Source organism: Limulus polyphemus, unplaced genomic scaffold (genome assembly GCF_000517525.1).
Source record: "Limulus polyphemus unplaced genomic scaffold, Limulus_polyphemus-2.1.2 Scaffold1030, whole genome shotgun sequence".
NCBI lineage: Eukaryota > Metazoa > Arthropoda > Merostomata > Xiphosura > Limulidae > Limulus > Limulus polyphemus.
Window position 1 is genome coordinate 271,631 of NW_013666640.1, and position 22,686 is coordinate 294,316.

At 29.8% G+C, this 22,686-nt stretch overlaps 1 protein-coding gene across 2 annotated transcripts in view; it reads right to left on the reverse strand.

Moving 5' to 3' along the window:
* Positions 1-3,832: 3,832 nt before the first annotated feature.
* LOC106461778 (spastin-like) overlaps positions 3,833-22,686 on the reverse strand; it is a 76,468-nt gene continuing 57,614 nt past the window's right edge. For both annotated transcript variants that reach the window (XM_022388834.1, XM_022388833.1), the window contains 4 exons: positions 18,184-18,306; positions 13,100-13,170; positions 9,861-9,901; positions 3,833-6,789 (listed from right to left, as the gene is read on the reverse strand). In XM_022388834.1, the coding sequence (XP_022244542.1) occupies positions 6,667-6,789; positions 9,861-9,901; positions 13,100-13,170; positions 18,184-18,306 (358 nt within the window). In that variant the 3' untranslated portion in view covers positions 3,833-6,666. The remainder of the gene's footprint in view (positions 6,790-9,860; positions 9,902-13,099; positions 13,171-18,183; positions 18,307-22,686) is intronic.

Genomic DNA, 22,686 nt, shown 5'->3' on the forward strand with positions numbered 1-22,686 from the left:
GACTTCAAATGAAACCAATGTTTAATTACGCATATAGCACAGGTACATTTGTGTAAAATTAATGGGTCGTGTTTTATGATTAAAAATAATGAGAGAGGCAGCCCACACCCTCATTTAAAGTATCATTTATTAAGTTCAGCATTGCTAGAAATCTATATAACTTTCAATGCTTTGATCAAGACACATTATAAAAAACATACAATTAATAATTTCCAACACATTTAAGTTATTGGCTTTTCTTATGGTAGAAATATTTATTTACAACAACATTGCTCACACAAGCTGTGAAAGGATATGTGTGTACTTTAACTAAGTGCTCTCTGGATAAGTACATTGGTGATTACAATGATCAACTCAGATTTATCAAGTACGTAAACTTCAAACTGTGAGTGGCAAAAGAACATAAAAATACCATGTAACTGATACAGTTTTTCTTATTATTTTAACATAATATAACAAAAAAAAAAAGTACTCATGAGAAAAATAAGCAGCACCAACTTTCAAAACTGCTCTTTATGGCTTATACTCAAAATGGTGATTTGCAGGGTTTTATATAGAATGTGTCGAGTTTGTGCGCCAAAAGTTCATGACTGTGGATGTATTTTTAAATAAACATGAGTAGGGATAGTCAGCTATTACTAAAAACCCAAATAAGCCACTTCAGAGTAAAACAAGCCCAAAAAAACAACCCATGGTTCTCAAAAAGTTAGGTGACTTTTGAAAAAACAAGCCCAATTCCACTCATTGTAAGTGGACTTGGTAACATTGGTGGCAGTAACTATTAAGGCTAAGTGCCATAGATTGTAGATTATATATAAAGTAAATTTGTGCTTCGTGTACAAAGTGCATTTAAACATTAGGCCTAATTGTTGATTTTTAGGCACCTATTGGAATTTCTAATGAGATGTAATGATATTGTGTTACTTCTAATCTACTGAAAAGTAAAGAATTAACTTAATGTGTTTTATTGCAGGTTTATGTTAACGAAATAATTATCTTTAAATTTAATTTTATAAACATCATAATTTTGACTCATACAGAACAATGCATGTTAAACAAACTTTTGCACTTCTATAAATGCAAAAACACCAATATATAATTAGCCATTAGGAATATTGGGTTTCCAGCGAGATAGTAGAGATGGAATGACTGACATAAGTTGTTTTTTAATTACATAGATAGAGAATTGGTAAATAAATACTTGGTAGATAAGCTTTATACAATGCTGACATCCCAGAAAAGTGAACCACAGACAATATTTCATCTGTAATTTCTTTTCTTCTTTTTCTACATATATCATGTCAACTGATGAACCCCTATATTATGCAACTTGGAAGGTCAGTTCCCAGTTTAAAAAGTTTCTATAAAATGAGACAAAGATTTGGTTGATAAAAAAACTTTTATTGTAAATTCTTACAGATTTTCAATTAGTGATAAATTTATTAATTCCAAAAATTAAAACTGCATCAAAGTAGCATTTTTTTCTTCAAAATTTGCAGACATGAAAATTAATAAAGCAAATAATTCTGAATATAAAAATATGTGTATTTGAACCACATGTGAAATCAGTTACAACACAATACTAATTTCTAAAGCATCTTGAATTCCACAAAAAAATCTTACAATACATTTCATTAAATTCCAGTTCTGCACATTGTGCTGCTTGCTAAAATTCTTAAGATTAGATTTTGCCAACAGCATACTTTTGATTATTCCACATTATTATAGTGTTTGCTTTTGATGTGTATCTATTAAAACATGTCTACTTACCAATCGTGCAATATTTTACTAGAAGCTTTTTACAGATTATTTCTTAATCTTTAAATAACTATTTTAATCTACATTAAGAACTTATGTTAAATTCTAATATTTTTCATTGATGATATAAAAAGCTGAAGAATGATGCTAAACTTAAAAGATACAATATATTATCATAACATTGCTAGCATGCATTTAGTTTTTAATTTTATCTTATGCTTACAGTATATTACTACAAGAAATTTAATGCCACCACATTACCAACTAACTCAAAATATCTGAAAAATCACTTTCAGACAAAATTCGAATTTTGTGAAAATGATAATCACTGGTATAAAGTATTTAGTATAAGAGGACAATGAAATCAATATTCTAATTCATATTATTTGTTTGACTAGATAATCACCTGCTACCATACTAGTGGCAATGTTAATGAATGAGCAAAGCTGAGAAACAACATTTACAGAAACTCTGAAAACTATGCACCCCTGAAGTGCAAAGCCTTCAGAGAAATATTATTTGACCAAATAAGAAAAACTCGTTCAAGTTACACTATAAACAAAGTAAAACTTATATCTTGTTTACAAAATGCTATTTATATTTTTACACTGTAACAATATTATTTATACTTAAAGTCTAAGAATTACAGATTTTACAATGAGAAAGCAATACCAACACAAGTTACAACTATTGATATTACACAAGTAAGTATAAAAAGTTAATAAAAAAAATTGTCTTCCTACCAGTAATGAGATAGATAAATTTCCCCTTAACAGTTTGCAGACATGAATATTTCAACATTTTAAATGTTAATTTGTAACTTCAAAGTATATGCTTTCTATACTTTAAATATCCAGCAAAACAAGATCAGCAACTTTCAAAAATACTTTAAATATGCTGTATTAAAAAAAACTCACAAGAAAGCCAGAGATGTAAGAGCTGCACACAATTCCTTGACAGCAAATATAGATATATTTTAAATGGCACTTGAGAAATATTTCAGATGCAATTAGAGAAGTAAATCAAAACAATGGCACTTAAGTTTAAAGTTCACTCAATAATCATTAGAGGCTTGACTTTCTATTAGTAATCACAAAACAAATGTGTGTTTGAAAGGGAGTATACATTTAACACAAACTACTTAGATCACATCAGGGTTAATAGTAAAATACCTTACTCAAAAGTATGTTACACAAGAAACTCAACAAGTACGTTTTTTCTAAATCACCACTTGAATAACTCTGGAATGTTTTATACCAAGTTGGGTAGCAGAAAAACAGTCATAAACACAAATTTCTTGAATCACCACTAGAATCAATCTTACAGATATTTTATATAAAGTGGGGTTGGAGAAGAAAAACAGCCATTAACCCAAACTTCTTAAATCACAGCTGTGATTACATTAAGTTACAGAAGAAATTCACACATTAACACAAACTTCTCAATTCACAGCTTTGATTATATTACTAACGTTACAGAAGAAATTCATACATTAACATGACTTTCACAAATCACATTTGTGATTGCAATGAAATAATATGTTGACACAAACTCTGAAATTAGTGAAATTCTACAACTTCTGAAATCACAGAAATGTCTTAAAACTGTGCACAGTTACAGAAGTAAATCATCCATTAACACAAACTTTTTAAATTTCAGCTACAATTATACATTATTTTACACCAACAGGGTTATAATATAAAATCAACAGTAACAGAAACCTTTTAAATCTCTGTTGTAAGTACACAATATTACATGAATCTTACCATTAGTATTAGTGTAGTAAATAACCCATTAACATACAGCTTTTATACTTTAGTTATAATTATACAGTTATATCTTACACCAGTAGGGTTACAATATAAAATTAATCATTAACCAAGAAAAAAAGTTTTAAATCTCTGCTGTGATTATACAACATTACACGTATCTTACACCACTATGGTTACAGTAAAATATCAGCCATTAATGCAAACGTTTTAAATCTCTGCTGTGATTATACAACATTACATGTATCTTACACCACTATGGTTACAGTAAAATATCAGCCATTAATGCAAAAGTTTTAAATCTCTGCTGTGATTATACAACATTACATGTATCTTACTCCAGAAGGGTTACAGTAAGAGATCAGCCATTAATGCAAAAGTTTTAAATCTCTGCTGTGATTATACAACATTACATGTATCTTACTCCAGAAGGGTTACAGTAAGAGATCAGCCATTAATGCAAATGCTTTCCTATCACAGTTAAGGATTACATAAAAATATCTACAAGTGGTGTTACAGAATGATACCAATTATTAACAGAATTTGTTTGTAAGTGAGGTTACATTGAGATATATTACACTGAATTATATTACAGAAGAAATTCAGATGGTAATACAAATTTTTTCTTCAATGAATCCTAGGTTTGTTTAAGAGACCCTTCTACATTTAACACAAACATTTTACTTAAGAGAAGGATTTCTGAGTGTGTGTGCTACTTGGCTGGTAAACCCAGAGCTCTACCAATATTCAATAAGCTTGAAAGGGACTTAAAAAAACGTCTCAGGACAATCTTTATCTACACCACCTTCATTATAGCTTTTATTATTCTACTGTTTCACCAACATAATGGTTTGCTATTACCTTGCTGTATAATAAGAGAAAATCCACCATTCTTATCCTACTAATGAAAAAATTCTTTTTAAATTTTACTATTGAAAGAAATTAATTGGAGCCTACAGTATTGGTCTGGACAATGAAGCTGACTATTGCAATGACCACCTTCTACTTATTCTTGTAAGGTTGGTCAAAACATTCAGATTATTAAGATAACTTGCACATGCTTTTTGTATAGTTAAAGACAAAAAAAAAGTTTCACAAGAATCGATTTGTATTTTAACCCAATAAACATAGTTAAAAACTGAAATAAATATTATTTAAAACACGAAGGCATTCCAAACTACTATAAAAATGCATGCACTACATGTGTGTGAAGCCATTTAAAGCATAAGTGGATTTCAAATACTAAACTCTTTAAACATGAATTAGTTCTCCTACCTTTCAAGTTTAATGGCAAAGATACCTGTGTTGTGTATCTGTTCTATGGTTAAGATGTGCTGCTTACATGTATAAACTACTACTTGGAGTTACAAGTTGGAAAACACAGTTTAAAGTGGTGAGCCAGAATCTTAAACTATCCATAGTTCTGCCTTAAAACTAATAACACTTGTTGAACTGTTTGAAAAACTCCAGGTGGTAATATTTTGTTATTTAAAGTATGCTAACTGGAGGATTAAGATTTGAAGTATCTCTATTAATCTGTTGTACATGTATCTTGAAGTAATTACAAAAGTACGTAAAGACTGAAGCACGTAGATTAATGTGATGAGCTAATATCTTGGAGTATTCCAATGAAAACTTGGTGTGAAATATCTAGCTTCATGAGCCAAAGCTTTTGGACCAACCAGTATTTCACAATTAAAGTATTTAGCTTAATAATGTGGATTTGAATATTGAAGTATTCAGGTTTGCATCTAAGATTTGACATATTTAGCTTAGTACCTGAGGTTTGAATGATTCAGAATAGCACCAAAGATGAAAATATGCTGATTTATGTAATGTTTCTAAATGTCGAAGTATTCAGATTAATTTTCAAGGTTACATAGTTTGGTAGATTTGAATATTTCAGCCTTAATGTATTAAATGTAGGTGTTCCACCTGTCTTTTATATTTCTATAGTCACTTCTCTAAATATTAAAGTTTGAGAAGCAGGTCCTTACAGTCATCTTTTTTATATTTAGTTTCACATGTAGTATCTTTCCACAGGCATGAACTGATCGGTATTTATTTCTTAAAGGTTTAAATGCAAGTTTTCTAAGATTGTAGGCACTTTTCAATAATTGTTAAAAGTTTAAATGAATTTTGGATAATTAACTATAAAATTATAAACACATATTAAAGGCTAGTGTGTACATTATACTAACTATGTAGTGGATGTTTCTAATGCCAGTTTTTTGCAGTCATGTATATTATTCTACAAAAAACTAATGATATTGCCAATAGTCTTTTTTTTTTTAACTTACTCATTAATGACGAAAATTTGAGAACTATAGTCTTCTACACATTCATTTTCATAATGGTCTACAGAAAAGTATGTCTAACATCACTTGTACATTACACATAGATTTCAGCACGTTAATGTCCAGTTAGTCGTGTAAAAGATGGAATAAGTAGTTTTGTATGTATTCCTATGGTCGTATGATGAGGCTGAAATGTAAGCCCTGTATTTACTCTTACATTTTGTTATGTATTTGCACAGTTATGTATAATAGCTGAAATGTTCTGTTATGAACAACGTTCTATAGTGGTGTATAAAAACTGAGCTGCATCTCTTCAGTGATATAGTTCCATATAAGAACTGTATAGAGTAAACTGTTGCTTAACTTTTTGGTTCATATGTATGGTATAATCAGTAACATCATTAAGTTTACAAAAAATTGTTGCAAAGAATCTGTATGGGTTGAATTACTGGTATTCTTAGAAGCCAACAGACACAATGCATGATGTATTTTGAAAAGCCAAACTTATCCTACAGACTAAAATTATATATGACATGACACAGAAATCACTCTATAAAAGTCAAATGAAATAAATTACATATGTATACATTAAAAAACAAAAAATGCTTTTGCGTCTATAATGTCACTCCTTATCTGCATCTATTGTTGTTTTTCTATTCTTTATATTTAATTCTGTCTGGGATATCACAGGCTTTCTGGTTGTAGATTTCCTTTGAACCTGTACTTCTAAATGCTAAGATGAATATCACAAATCTGTGTGACTACTCTACTGTAATTGTGGGTGAGATATGTACAAATGTGCATGTCTTTCCCCCACCCTACTCACACTATCACTATTGCCTTCACACTGACATATCACCAAATTCTTGGTTCCACTTTTCATACTGTACCAAAGACTGTGATGGAACACTTCGTCTAATTCTCTTTAGTGATTCACTGAAGTCTTCCATTGTAATCTGTCGCATCTATAAAATTATAATCGTACAAAAATTCTTAAAGATGGAAACAGTTGGTATTTAACCTAAAAAGACACTACCTTTCAGTCAATCAGTTTGTTTTACTTGCTAATAATATAAAATGACAAAAAGAACAGATAATTCTAGACAAAAAAAGCATTTCTTTTATCTATAAAACATTTCCTCGTACATGGCTATCATATAAATATGCAGTACTGTTTCTTTAAGTGATTTCACTGCCAACATGAAAGTACAATAATGTTTTGGATTTCTTTAGATCTTACTTTAAAACTTGTTCCAAAATATGTGACACCCTATAAATTACATAGAGTTGGAATTTTTGTGGTCTTATTTAATTTTCTTCCTTTGCATAGATGGCATTAGATGAACTTGATGGTTACACAAAACTTGAGCAATAAAACACAAGAACACTAAAATATAAGTGAAAAACAAGAGGGTAGGTAGAGAGACACACAATAAGGCTATATCAAAGATCTATACTCATTTACTGTTTTGCTGCAAAAACTATACATCTAACAGAAAAGATATAAAGTTATTACTTTCAACTCTATTAAATGCTGTCATCTTTTCTATATGCAGTATTTATGTTTCTGGACATGAAAATAGTGAAGAGGTGTGAATGAGCATTACTCACAGTACTTTATCACTTATAGTTACTGTATATACAATAAAGTTTAATAAAATAATTTACTTTTCAAACTCTTATTTATAAAGTTCATATTGGTATTATGGCAAGCTCATTCACAAAAACGAAGATCTACCATCCAACATTGCTAGGGGGCTATTGGGTTTCTTTATTATTATTATCGTAATTGGTTTTTAAATAACATGATTATTATTTAATGGTTATTTACAATTTGTATTGGATAGTTTGTATTTCAGAGGTTGAGTATATTATACTAAAACAATTTTGGAGCTTCACTACATTGTTACAGTCCATGTCAATATGTTTGGTCATGTTCTATCTGATGACTGTGCATTTGAAAATAACCCTGCAGTGCAGTTTCCATTGTAAAACAGGTCCGTCATACGATGGTTGAACAGGCAGTATGACTGGAAGCCTTAACTTGGTGAACCCACACTGTTGGCCTCCAGATGGCAACTTGCCCAGTGTCTTTGTATGGCCTACTATGAATACCTGTTTTAGTCTCCAGGTGCTTAAAGTATGTAATGGTTAAATGGGGGTGTATAACTGGAAGTCTTATTTTGGTGAGCCCATACTCTGTGATTCAAGTTTATTTATTTTTCTTTGTTTTCCAATGTCATTAAGTAAAAGGGATATCCCCATTTTGAAAATTCTGAATCCCCAATCTGAATACATTTTTATGATCCAAGCATATTAATATTTTGCCTTTGCAAGGGTTGTTACATACCCAAAATTGATCAATTTTTAGTGTCATTACATTACCTACGAAATGTCTAAAATGTAGTTTCAATACATATCGTTCCATTGTTAACCAACTTACTAATTTGCATATTCAAAATATTCTTCATATAACACACTCAACCCTCTGTGTATAATACCTTCTAATCAGTAGTATGCATATGTATTAAATCAACGAAGATCTGGCTAACTTCATTCGTCATATTATAAATGTTGCTGGTGTTAATCCACCTTAAAATATTCTAACTGTTACAATAACTTTCAAGACAATGTAAAAATATTATGTGATTTGTTGATTTCCACTGCTGAAAACTGAACCTAAATCATAATTCACTTTGGGTATATTCACAGGACAGTTTTGTTGCATGTGAGTAACTTGCAACTTTCATAACATTAATAGTAGTAATACAAAATATTCATGCTACCTAATATCTTCAAAATTGACCACACTATTAAAAGAAAAAAATCATATTTAGCAAACCAGAAAATAAGATTTTTTATTTAACATCCTTACTGTTATAATTTGCTAACATTTTATTCTTTTCAATGGGATACCTTTCTAATTTATAAGTCCACCATTAAAACTGCACAATGCCAGTTTTAAATCTTGTGTAATTTTCATACCAGATTGTGAGCCAATTTAATTACTGTAACAGTGGTTCCTTTAGTAGTTATTCTGAATGGAGCTACATGACTAATAAGGATTTACGGAAAAGAAAAAAGTGGATGGAATTAGAGGATACAGCTAATAATAACCAACAACTTTCCTTTTAAAACTTCTTTAACCCTTTCCATGTTAGGTTTTTTTTTTTTAAAATAAGCTAAAAATTCATGTTTTTATTTCACATTTTGATGGCTTATACTTATATATTAATGAAACAAAAGTTTTTATGATGCATTACTATAGTTCTGCACAAAATACCCGATAAATAAATAATACATATCTGGATTTATAAGTGATATATATATATATATATATCACTTCAATGAAACTACAGTAAAGAATAAGAATGCTTTTCTTCACTGTTTATGATACATAATTCAGAATAAGTCCGATAGAGGCCAGCACAACCAGCATTTCCGATGCCATCTAGTGAACACTGATTGTAATACATGATAGCATGTGAATAAATTTGAGCAAATAATTAAAAATAGGACAAGAAATGGTTTGCCTGAATTAATTTGGGCAAATGTTTTCAAACATAGAAAAGAGGGCATCCAACTTATTATGGGCAAATCACAGAAGTGGTTAAAGTGTTGTTTAAAAAAAATAAACTCAAAAAAATAATAATTGCATGATAATTTATTTTATCAATAAAAATAAGTAAAAAGTATGAACTTTCTTTAAATAAAATGCAAAATAGCAATAACTTTTGTAACCACCCAACTGTTTGAGAACAGACTTGAACAATTTTAAGTACATAAATAATATTGTCATCACTAACTTTAAGTATGATGCATTTCACAGCAATTACATATATAGAGTGCACACTATACATGGATATTTCCAGTAGTAAACATAGCTTTAGTTTCTAAATAAACTCCACTTAAAACTCGTGATTTCACAAATGGTTAAAATTACCTCATAAAATGTCACAACTGTGACTAATAAAATATGAACGTGACTACTTTAAAAGAATCATATAAATTTATTCTATATAAAAGCAATACTCACATTATCTGGATCTAAATTGCAAACTTCATCAGGATGAAGTTCTGAAAATAAAACATGCGTATTTAACTCCAGTTATTGGGAAACACAAGGTATTATACAGTACAATCTGTGTCTTACATACAAGTCTAAAGGAAAGGCCAAAGCAAAAACTATAATATTAGAAAACATACTAGTCACTAGAAGGTATTATACAGTACTACCCATTTTTACATATTAGTCACACCAAGATATTTCATAGTACAAACAATATAAAAGTTTAATCTAGAGAATAATGAAATCACCTCAAAAGCGGTATTTTGTTCTAAGAACGATTCTATAAAATTGTATAGTCTAGTCTTAATCTAAACTTACTAAACTGTTTTCAAATTAAGGACTATAATTGGGGTTCACTCATATTACATCATATTGAGTACATTTATTTTTTGCCTGTTACAGCACCCAGAGTAAAGAACTGATAAAAACACTGGGTGAAATTGTTATTTTTTTGTGTAAAATACACAGGAAACTCCAGCAGTAACTAGCAGATTAACTGCAATATTGATGTATTTTTGTTTACACTTTTTATTTCCCTCTTTTTTGCTTTGTGTGTGATCATATGCTGTTAAGGGTCCCATAACAGACAAAGAAACTGAACCAGAAGCAAGTTGGTCCAAAGATAGTTTAAAAAAAGTGTTCAAAAGCCAGTGGCCAATTAGTAATATTGGTGTTACAAATCTTGATAAAAGCGTTAGCATAAAGGATCACATATAAAGCGTAATAAACTTAAAATAAGACCCAAAACTTGAGCGCTTTTGAATAGTCGACTATTCAAAAGCGCTCGAGTTTTGGATCTTATTTTAAGTGTTATAAATCAATATTCAAAACCTTGGAAACACACAATTGTTCAAAAATATACAAACTACAACATTGGAAAACATACTATTGGTGAAAATCAATAACTGACTGAAGAAACCCAAAATACTACTGTTACATGCACTAAAACTATAATAAAATCCTTAGGCACTCACTTTTCTCCAAATATTAGACCATAAACCTTGTTAAAGATACTAGTGAATTAATACCAGCATATGTTAGGAAACAAGTTTCCCCAAACATGTTTCTTCAAATACTGTCAGGAAACATTATCAGTGTAATTTTCAATAAAATTATTAATTTTAGTAGGATTCCAGAGCATTATATCTTCTGATGAAGTTGCCATCTTGTAAAGTCACTCTAACAGTCTCTTCTAATTAGCGAAAAGCAAACTGTTTCTCAAAATAGAAGCCAGGACTACTCCACCACACATTTCTTTGTTTCTTGAAACATGAGAGGAGCCACAATACATGAAGAAACACTATGTCTTGAAAAATGTCTCCTTATGTATGCTGGCCTTTAGAAATATTGGGAAACATATTAATGACAGCTAAAAACATAGAAGAAGCCTTGTTAAACATGCTATTGTTTAAAACCACTAACACTAGAAATAATGGGATCACCAAAAATTAAAAACTCTGCAAAATTTACAATGCATAAGAATGTTAAAAACAGAAAAATAATTCATGAAAAACACCAGTGTTTGATTACAATGAAAACCAGCCACCAAAAGACTTAATGGAATGCAAAAACACTACGTACAACATCCTTTGTGAATGTAAACTTCAATTCATTGTGGAAACAAATATCAAAACAATTATAAATAAAAAGCACAATAGCTATACAAGACTCTAACAACTTTTTATGTACAATATCCCACCACGTAAAAGAAGTTAGTATAACACGATGTAATTCTACTTGCACGATAAAAACAACAAAAGTATAAAAAAAAGCCTTTTACAGACCACTAACCAATAACACACACAGACAATATACCATAGAACTCAGCAAAACCTGAATATCCACACTGCAAACCAGCCAAAGAGTTAGCAAATTCAAGTTAAAACAGGGTGAGAGCCTGGATGAGTGGAAAGCATACTTGCCTTTCTAGTATAAACAGAGGATAGAATGCTTTGTATGTGTTGGCACAAGTTGGGGCTTAATCCTCTGTTTTCTTAATATTCTCCTTAAGTAAGCAGCAGATTAGAATGTAAAATGTTCAACAGAAATTAACTTGTAATTATTCAAACATACAATAACATCAATTTTTACAGTAGGCAAGTTCTAATTTTAATAATTACAATGTTATTTAAAATATTAAAAGGTTTAGTACTTAATTCTATGCTTCATATAAATGGTTTGCACAGATGTAAAAAAAGGATGTTTCAAAATGTTTTAAGGAAGTCTATGTGTGCAGTGTATTGCCTCAGCATATAGAAATTGTGCACTATTTACAAGTTGTATTTTTATATAGCGAGGCTAAATGTTGTTTTGAGCAAGTATATGTTTCATAAAGGAGCAGAGACAGTGGAAATCTAACAGCCAAATTTGCCAATTTTGATACCAAAGAGTTACACATTCTGGTAATATCATGTAATATCCCTAAATTTTAAACTTTGTGTATTTATTTTCAGTAATTAAGTCTGAAGTCACACTACATTTATACAGTTTAATTCTTTGAATATAAACACTTAATGAAAACAACTTAAGGCAAAAGAGATACTCATTTTAAGAAAATACAGTAGATATTATTACTCTTTGAATGAAGCATCCTAAACACTGGATAAATTAACACATACTAAAATTCAGTGTGTGTGTGTGTGTGTGTGTGAAATGTATGTTATACAAATACTCGAAATAAAAATATAATACAAGTTATCCAGACACAACATTACTAGCACCTTACACAATCCTCTAATACTTATACAAAACAAATATTAGAACTGATCTGGTTAGTGAAAGAATACTATATAAACATTGGGCAAGTAAACAAAAATACTGCCAATAAATACACTTGACCTCCTCATTTCATGAATACCATCTTTTACACACTAAACACCCAGCTTCAGCTTAATAAGTGCTTACCAATAAATAAACTTTACACATGACCTGATTGTTATGTGAATACCTCCCTCATAACACTAGTAAAATAAGCTTTACATTTCACCTGGCTGTTCCAGTGGTAATACAACTCCAAAACACACATTGTGTTTTATTAATGTAAACTTCTGTTGTTACTGGAAACACTGTGAGAATGAAGTAAGTGATATCTGCCTGCTCAATAACTTAGAAGAACATTTCTCTTAATGTTAATCAGTAAAACAATGTATTTTAAATCTGCTATTTTGGAAAATCACAGTAGAGCACATTTAAAACCCTATTTTTACCTCTTATTGGTCCCAAAGCAGCATCTTTAGCTAGTGCAGTCATATCACTTCCAGAGTAACCCTCCGTTAGCCTGAAATAATAATAATAAAACCTTACGCTAATGTTTTCATGTCATGGAGTAGCTTTCTGTTAACCTGTAAAACAGGCATCATCTTTAGGTAGCCAAGATTAAAATTTTATTTCATTAATGGAATAAGTTTCCACTTGCATTAAAACTTTTATTTTAAATGAAGGTTCCTAATTTGATATTGGTTATTGGATCTATAATAATATTTCTGTCTCAAATTATAAGTCAAACCAAAATGAACAATTCCTTTTAAATTTTATACGCATCTGGTCTTGGGAATTTTCAGAAAGCAGTTATTAAGCAGTGAAAGAAAGCACTAATATATAAAAAAAAATTCATAAAATGTATGCTTTATAACTGAAAATTAAAAGAATGCTAAGAAGATAATTATAATGAAAAAATATAAACGTAATATGCAAGATAAAACATTGTTAGGCCAGGAAATGGAAGATTTTTGAAGAGTACTTGTTAGTCAAATTTCGTACAACATCAGTATATATGCAAAAAACTAATCTTATAATCTTAACGAAATGAGCTTACAAATAAAAAACCTGTAAAACCTGTGTATATCTATATGTAAATAGTTAATCCTTGCAATGCAAGTGAATAAAAATATAGTCAAATCAAATGAATGAAATTCATGATTTAGCTGCAAGTACATATTAAACTCATCTATGGAGAACTATAAAATCCCTCCATAAATACATTTTAATCTTCAGATTATCATACAGAGTTATTGTTTTGATAGTTACAGTTGTTTAAATTTATATGATATCAAGAATATCGTAGGTCTTTGAAAAATTTAACAATACATTAAATTGGGAAACATTTACAATATACAATAACAAATATAAAAACAAAAACATTCTATTTTCAAAATCAATTGATGACAAAAATATCTAACAATATATGGTATTCACTCAAAAGCTTCTAGATACCCATGTACATCACACTGTTGTACACATTTAGATAAAGAATAATACAGTGCCCCCAAAATTTAATTTGTTCAAAACAGTTTTATGGAATAATTTCCACAAAATCTTCTAACTAATACAAATGATTTTGTCAATGACAAATCCATTACAATCTTCATGCTACAAAAAATTTCTTGCATGAAATTAAAATGTGTAATTTACCAAAAAAGTTTTAAAGCATGATTTACTTTTGCAAAACACTACACAGTTTTCTAATACATCATTCTTTAAGATTCAATATAGTATCAATACTTAGTTTATCAATTTGAATTTAAATTAATAACTGTATTAATAGTACGATTTTAGAGTATATCTAGAATACTGTGAGAAAACAGCTATCTTATGCTTTATTATTATTATAGAACACACTATTACGCTCTTAGATCCTTTTTTAAAAAGTTTAAATTTCCAAGCATGATTTCTTTATCTTTTATTAAAGTTTTAGATAAGTGACTAAGCATTTGAAAAACTTAGATATTCATCTTCTAACATAAGGAAATCTCATCTTGATTTCATTACTGGAGCAAGCCTCATCTTTCAAAAAAAAAAATGTGTAGATATAAATGGTGACATAAGCAAGCTTCATGGTACAAAAATTTTATATATATACATGTTGATATAAACAAGTTTTGTGGTACAAAAAAATTGAAGATATACATGTTGACATGAGCAAGCTTTGTGGTACAAAAATTGTAGGTATACATGGTAACATGAGCAAGTTTCGTGGTACAAAAAACTAGGTAAACATGTTGATGTAGCAAGTTTCGTGGTACAAAAAACTAGATATACATGTTGATATAAGCAAGTTTTGTGGTACAAAAAACTGTAGATATAAATTGTAACATGAGCAAGCTGTATAAAACATTGCAGATATACATGGTGACATAAGCAACCTTTGTGGTACAGAAAATTGTAGATATAAATGGTGACATATGCGAGATTCATACTACAAATTTTTGTAGATATAAATGGTGACATGTTTCATGCTACAAAAAACTGTACAGATATACATGGTGATATACACAAGCTTTGTTCTACAAAAATTGTACACATACATGTTGACATAAATTTGTTGGTTTTATTTTTTTTTTCTATTTTAACTTTATACAAGCTTACTAAGCAGAGACAATTGGTTATATACTGGTGGTAATAATTTACACTGTTTGTAGCAATAACTTTATGTAGTATAATCTCCTTCTCATGCAATTTGAAGTGTTTACTCAGTATTTTACTACCCAACTTAGTAGCAAAACCAACAACAGATTTCAATTTAATTTTAAATGCACTTGTATATATGTCAGTTTTATTTTTGTATGAATTAACAATGCTTGCTAGTTCTGCAAGACTGTGAAAACGTGATTAGACTCGCAAATCCCAACTACAATCTGTGTTAAAACACTGTTATGAGCACTTTATATCAAATGATTTTGAAACTTGCTATAGTCTTATAATATTTTTCCATACTTCATCAAAATTTATATGACAGCCAAAATTATAAATAATGACTAAAGGAACATTTCTTTGAAAGACAAACATGTGTAAGTGAATGGACTTTAATCATCTTCACAGCCTTAAAATTGGTTTTCTGTTGTTCAAAGCTATTAGAATTATTTAGAAGCACAACAACTAAACAGTGAAAGGTCAACAGACATGAAACACAGAACATGCCTGAAAACTAAACTGCTTTGCCTCCAGTATGTGCAAAAATACTATAATGTAGTTTCATCTGTTACCCATCAATGAACTACATTATGGTGAAAAGGGGACACTCATTGGCTTGAAGCACCTGCAACTTAAGGGCCAATGATGAACCAAACCTTCGTACAAAAGTGATCTTATTCATGAGCTGAAACTAAAATGTAACCAAATTAATTCAGTTTAGAAACTGCTGATTGTTTTATAGTCCTTTTAATTAACAATATTTAAGATAAAAAAGTTTATATATATATATATATATAAATACATTTATATATATATATATATATATATATATACAAATATATATATATATATATATATATAATAAAAGAAAGAGACTACTCAAATTCTTGTTTACAATTTTAGCATACATCCACACATGTCTGAGAGGTGACTGAGCAGCCTACTTAATACAAGTCCAGATAATGAAGACACATTGCTGGGACAGAAGTTGCAGAAACAGAGAAATGTGCATTAACTAACACTCCAAGTTTCTTGAAAAAAGAAAGATAAATACTTTCATTTATCATCCACCATACAAGTGGGTTCTCATCTGGTGAAACACATGGCTGAATGTCAAAGTAATGTTTCATTTAATCATATCTTGATTTTTCTTCCACATAATAATTCTCCTCAAGTGGTATAGCCATCATGATCTTTTCAGTAGCAGTATATAATTTTATATATATATATTTCAATAGAAGGATCGCTAACCTGAACTATTGCACCTGAAATATCTCTATACAGTAGTCTGGAAACAAATTCACCAAACGAGTTTCTCATCCACTCGAATATGGGAGATCAATAAACTTTTTGTGCTTATATTAAAGTCCCAGGGCTGAATGCAATCAGTGGTACTTTACCATTTGCTTCAAAGCTTGTTGGTTCCATTTTTCTTCCTAGCAATCCTTAAACTGCAGTTTTTAATTGCACCACCTTGTGGGATTCACTGGGCACACTTTCCAAATGCTTTGAAAGCAGGATGGTTATAATGGAGTACATCACTGAGACTGAAACATCTTACTACACAAAACAGTTATTGCACATTTCAAGGACACTAATACAGGCAGAAGCTCCTCAATTATCTGCCAGTTACCATCAGTTATATCTAGTCACACCGGTGAAAGAGTTTGAAGGTGTTAAATAACATTACACAAGTTGGTGTTCAGATAGATTTTGCTACCATTGTTTCAGCACAAAACTTTAGTAGCAGCTTTGCTATGGTGAAAGCAAGACATTAACTAACATTGATTAATGCTTACAACTTTGAAACTATTATTAACCCTATCCCCACGGGTATCCTTTACTCCACATGACAAGGTTTTAGTGTCTTACATTCAAAATTTTATTAAACTACTTTTTGTTTACATTATACCAATTAGTATAGCATAAAATCTTAACTAATAATCCATATTTTAATAGTATATAAGTTAAGTTCTTAATTCTACAAGGCAACATTTAAAAAAATCCCTAATTTCCCCTAGTGTGACACATTTTCTCTAGGCATCTTGTCTTCTCTATTTTATCTACCACCCCTCCAAAAAGTACGAAATTAAGTGTAAATTACTTGCTATAAAATAGTAATTACTCATACAAACCATAGTTTTTATAGCCTTGAATTTTGCCACACCCACCTGTCATATCCTCTCTTTCAGGATTTGTTAATAGTTCTCTCTTACATTTAATTATATATTATCTATAAATAACCATCTACCAAATAACGAATTGCATAACATTGTGTTCTGAACAGATAAGTATCAATTTCACTTATAATACAGGGTTCATTCCTGTGAAAAAGTTAATGACAAGCTTGGATGAAATTGTAACAGCTCTTGTCACATAGTAAGAAAGTCAGAAAAATTTTGAGCTATGGGAAATAGTCTACTTTTTGCATGTTATTAGTCTATGTTTTTTGGTGCATTATTTAATTAGATAACAATTATTTAGTGCACTACTACCATTAGTATAAAAAAGTAGGGTTAAGTGTCATTGATAGCAAGAAAAAAGATGATTGGTAAGTACTTTATTTCTTGTTTATTCTTTATTTATTATTATAAAAGTAACTAAAATGTAGAAATAGGGATCTTTTTAGGTTAGTTAAAATAAATAATAATAATATGATAAAAATATTTCACGAGGCACGCACGAGAGCAACTCGTACTAGTTTGTGGGTAATGTAATTCAATAGTATAATGTGAGCTGCACGTTTCCCAAGTGATTTACAAATTATAATGGTGTGGATAGTAGTTAGACATGGTTTAAAGGGCAATAAAACATTAAAATTTAATGATACGATGTGTTGGTTCTGATTATGTTAAGCACGTTATCTCAGGTGCTTACTTACTTAGCAAGTTTCTTCAGATCTTCTTTTGAAAGAGGATTTTTCTGTTTGTTAAGCAAGGCTTCCAGTAATGTGATTCTTGTATCCATATCTGGTAGAGTAATATAAACTCTTTTGGAGAACCTCCTGTTTGAGAAACACACAAATATTCACAAATTGGCTGTAACAACAGACAACTGTCTAAAAAATGTAAGCCACACAAAAAATAGCAAATATCTGAAAACACCAAGTTTTTACACAGTTCAAAAATGATTTTATATTAAGAGTTTCAAGTATTGATAATTTTCTCATGCAATTTTTGTGGAATTAAAAATTATTATTTTGGGAAAATTAAAGCAAGGCAACTTGTGCAAAAAGGTTAATATTAAAAGTAAGAATAATGTTTAAAATGCACAATAAAAATTTTATTTACCCAACAGCTACCACTAAAAGACTACATGTTTCAATTGCTTTACACTACCCTCATAAGTGAAACATGTCGTCTTTTAATGTTGGCCATCAGGCAAATGAAGTTTTTATTGTGCTTAAATGTTGTTTACTTATGTTGTGTGTTTATTACTTAATTTGAAAGTATTATTTTATATTTAAGTGTTACACAAAAAATTTTTGGACTGTGCACCTGGGAAGATCAAAGCCAAACAGCAATGACACAGTGGTATTATGTACAAACTACGGAAGAATACTATGACTTTTATAATCTAATATAAGAATTTATATTAAAATGAAATGTTACAGAGCATATACAAAAGAAACATACTACTATAAAGTTACTTAAATCAATATAAAAGAAACAGGGATAAAAACAGTATAAAAGGTTGACTGGGAAAGAGCAGTAGCAGAGCCAAATAAACCTAATGTCAATAGCCATAATCATGTTTCATATAAAAAAAGGTTAATTAAAACCTTTTTAATTTGAAAATATACTTGGGTTGATCCAGTAAGATAAAGGAAACATTTATATATTTAAGTTTAATATTTACAGTGTTGTTTAAATTAATATATGAACAAACAAAACATGCAAGTCTAAAAACATCTGTGGGCAGCTGACCATTTGCTAACCACCAGACATTAGCAGACAAATTAAATCAATTAAAGTGACAATCATAACTAAACACAAAAGTTTTTATAAAATTCTTACTTGTGTTTTTTTTTGTGCAGTATATCTCAGTGTGCAATGTACTATACAAAAATAATCTGGATATCCCACCTAGTACATTTTTAATAGTAGTTTAATACTGTCAAAGAGCATGTATGGTGCCAAGTTAAAGACTATCAAATCATTTTGACAAAGAAGTTACTAGAAGTGAGGAAAATCAATAAGTGAAACATTTCAAATGTTTTGTTATATGAAAATTTCGGTGCATGAGACTATTCAATAGTAAAATATCTAAAAAAATGCTTAGTTTAGCCAAAAGTGCTGTCAAAGCATGATAAATGTTTGCTTATTGGAAAAAAAAATTCTAGAAACCATCTCTTCACTAAATTTTCAACAACTTTACTGCATTCATTGCACTCACACAGATAAGCAAAATCTGTGAGGTCTGAGCAGTGTACTTTCCATGAATACAAGTACTACTGAAGGACTAGGATACAGACACCACAAATCATTCCTAAAAGACTTGGAAATATTATGCTTAGTATAAGACCTGTATGTATTGGAATTTTTTGACTGGTTGTAAAACACGGAGTTATGAGAACTGTTACCTATTTCCAAAGTGAGAGAAAGTCATGGAGAAAGAATGTGAACTATTTGGCTATATCTGTGTTGTGCCACATGTAAAATATTATGTTTCTGGTGTTATGGTACAAGCTCTATACTGCACAGTTGTTGTGAGGGATAATTTGTAACATTCCAGCAGGGTAGCATTTTCAGCCCTATACCCTATATGCAAGTTTAAATCAATATCAACATCTTGAAATGGTCCACCAAGAGCCTTGAGTTTATTTTGAAATCATGTAGAGATTAACTAAAAAGCATCCAGATGTCATCAACTAGCCAAAGTTTTGAACCAACCATGGAAACAACTTACACTAGTCATGTAATGAAACCCAGTTAAAATCACATATTGCAGGATATCAAGAATTATTCAGGCCTCCGAGACTATGGATATAAATGATAGAGCAGTGTAAGATACAAGTTTAATAGTAATCATAGTTTTCTATTACCTGCCCTGAAAACAGTACATCTACTCTGTTTATGCATAACCAACCAGAAAAGTGACAACTTTTATTGTATTACATTCTGAGGTACCAGCTATTGTTTTGGTAAGAACACATTTTGAATACTAGATATACACAAAGTTTCTTGTGGATTTATGAACTTATTGCTTAGAGGGTCAATTATAACATGCAAGTCAAACAAAAAACTGATTTTTCTGGTCAGTCTGTTCTAACCCTCTCGCCCCGGCTATCCATTAGTGCACGTCATGAGGTTTAGTGACTTACATTGAAATTTTAATTAAACTACATTTGTTTATGTTATACCAATTACTATGGCATAAAATTGTAGCTAATAATCCATATTTTAATAGTATACAAGTTTTAACTTCTCAATTTTATAAGGCAATATTTAAAAAATCCTGAATTTCCTCTATTGTGAGAAATATGACATTTTCTCTAGGCATTCCCTCTTCTCTATTTTATTCATCACCCCTCCAATAAGTATGAAATTTACCGTATATTACTCACTATAAAATAGTCATTCCTCAGACAAACCATAATTTTTATAGCTTTCAATCTTATTTGGTTACTAAGCCATCAAATAGAAAAATCAGACATCTCTCTCCACACCCACCTGTCACATCCTCTCATTCAGGATTTGCTAATACTATATAACCAATAGAAAGCCAAGATTTTTATCTATCAAATGATGTATTATATTATGTTGTTTTCTGAACAGAGAATTGTCAATTTCACTGTTAGTACAGGCTTTGTTCCCACAGGAAAGATAATGACTAGCTTGGATGAATTTCTAACTGTTCTTGTCATATAGTTAGAAAGCCAGAAAAATTGTAATAGTTAGGGAATATTGTCTGCTTTTTTGTATGTTATTATTCTATGTTCCTTGGTGCATTATTTAATCAGATAAAAATTATTTAATGCATTACTACCATAAGTATAAAAAAAAGTAGAGTTAAGTGTCATCGACAGTTGACGGCAAAAAAAAATAAAATAAAGAAGACCCGGGTAAGTACTTTATTTCTTGTTTTTCATGTTTATTCTTTATTTATTACTGTAAAAGTAACTAAAAATGTAAAAATAGGGATCTCTTTAGGTTAGGTAAAATTAATAATAATAATATAATAAAAATGTTTCAAGAGGCACGCACGCAATCAGCTCGGAGTAGCTCGTGGGTAATGTAATTCAATAGTGTAACATGAAATCCACATTGCCCAAATGATTTACAACTTATAATGGTATGATTAGTAGTTAGAAATGGTTCAAAGGTCAATAAAACAATAAAATTTAATTATAAATAAATGTATATTGTTATGAGTTTAAAGGTACTTAGTATAAACAAGTATAGTTTCATGCTACATTTGAAGTCATTCTCGAAAGAAAAAAAAAGGTAATTTAGATTTATTTCGAATTTTTTTTGTGGATATGAGGTCGGTGAAACCGACCAATTCTGTATAGAGTTAGGGTAGAGAAAATAACAGATAAAATATCGTTTTACTGTAAACAAACATTTGAAATGTATCCAGAAAATTTAGAGATTATGCAAATGAAATTTGAGATTCTTAAGATGAAGAAAAGTATAATTAATCTTAACAAGAAAATCACTTTGCACGAGAACTAGTAAAAAAAAATACTTGATATATTCACAGACAAATCTTTTTTTTAGTTTATTAAAAATACTCCACTAAAAATACGATTTTTTGTATGTTACGATATACATACTATATTAACCCTATTGCCCCGGGTAACCTTTACTGCACATGACACAAGGTTTTAGTGTCTTACATTCAAAATTTTATTAAACTACTTTATGTTTGTTATACCAATTAGAATAGCATAAAATCTTAGCTGATAATGCATATTTTAATAGTATACAAATTTTAAGTTCTTAATGCTACAAGGCAATATTTAAAAAAATCCTGAATTTCAACTGGTGTGACCCACGTGACATATTTTGTCTTAGCATGTCATCATCCCTATTTTATCCACCCACCCCAAAAAATTAAGAAATTAAACTTAAAATACTCTCTATAAAATCATTATTGCTCAAACAAACTATAATTTTTATATCCTTCAATTTTGTTTTGTTACAGACTTATAGAATAGAAAAATCAGACCCCTCTTGCCACATTCTCTCTTTCACAATTTGTTGATAGTTCTCTTGTACATTTTATTATCTATAACCAATAGAAAGTCAAGGTTTTCATTCATCAAATGATGTATTGTACAAGATTCGTTACCATGGGAAAGTTAACAACTAGCTTGGATGAATTTGTAATGGCTCCTGTCAAATAGTTAGAAAGCAACGAAAATTTTGAGAGGTAAGTG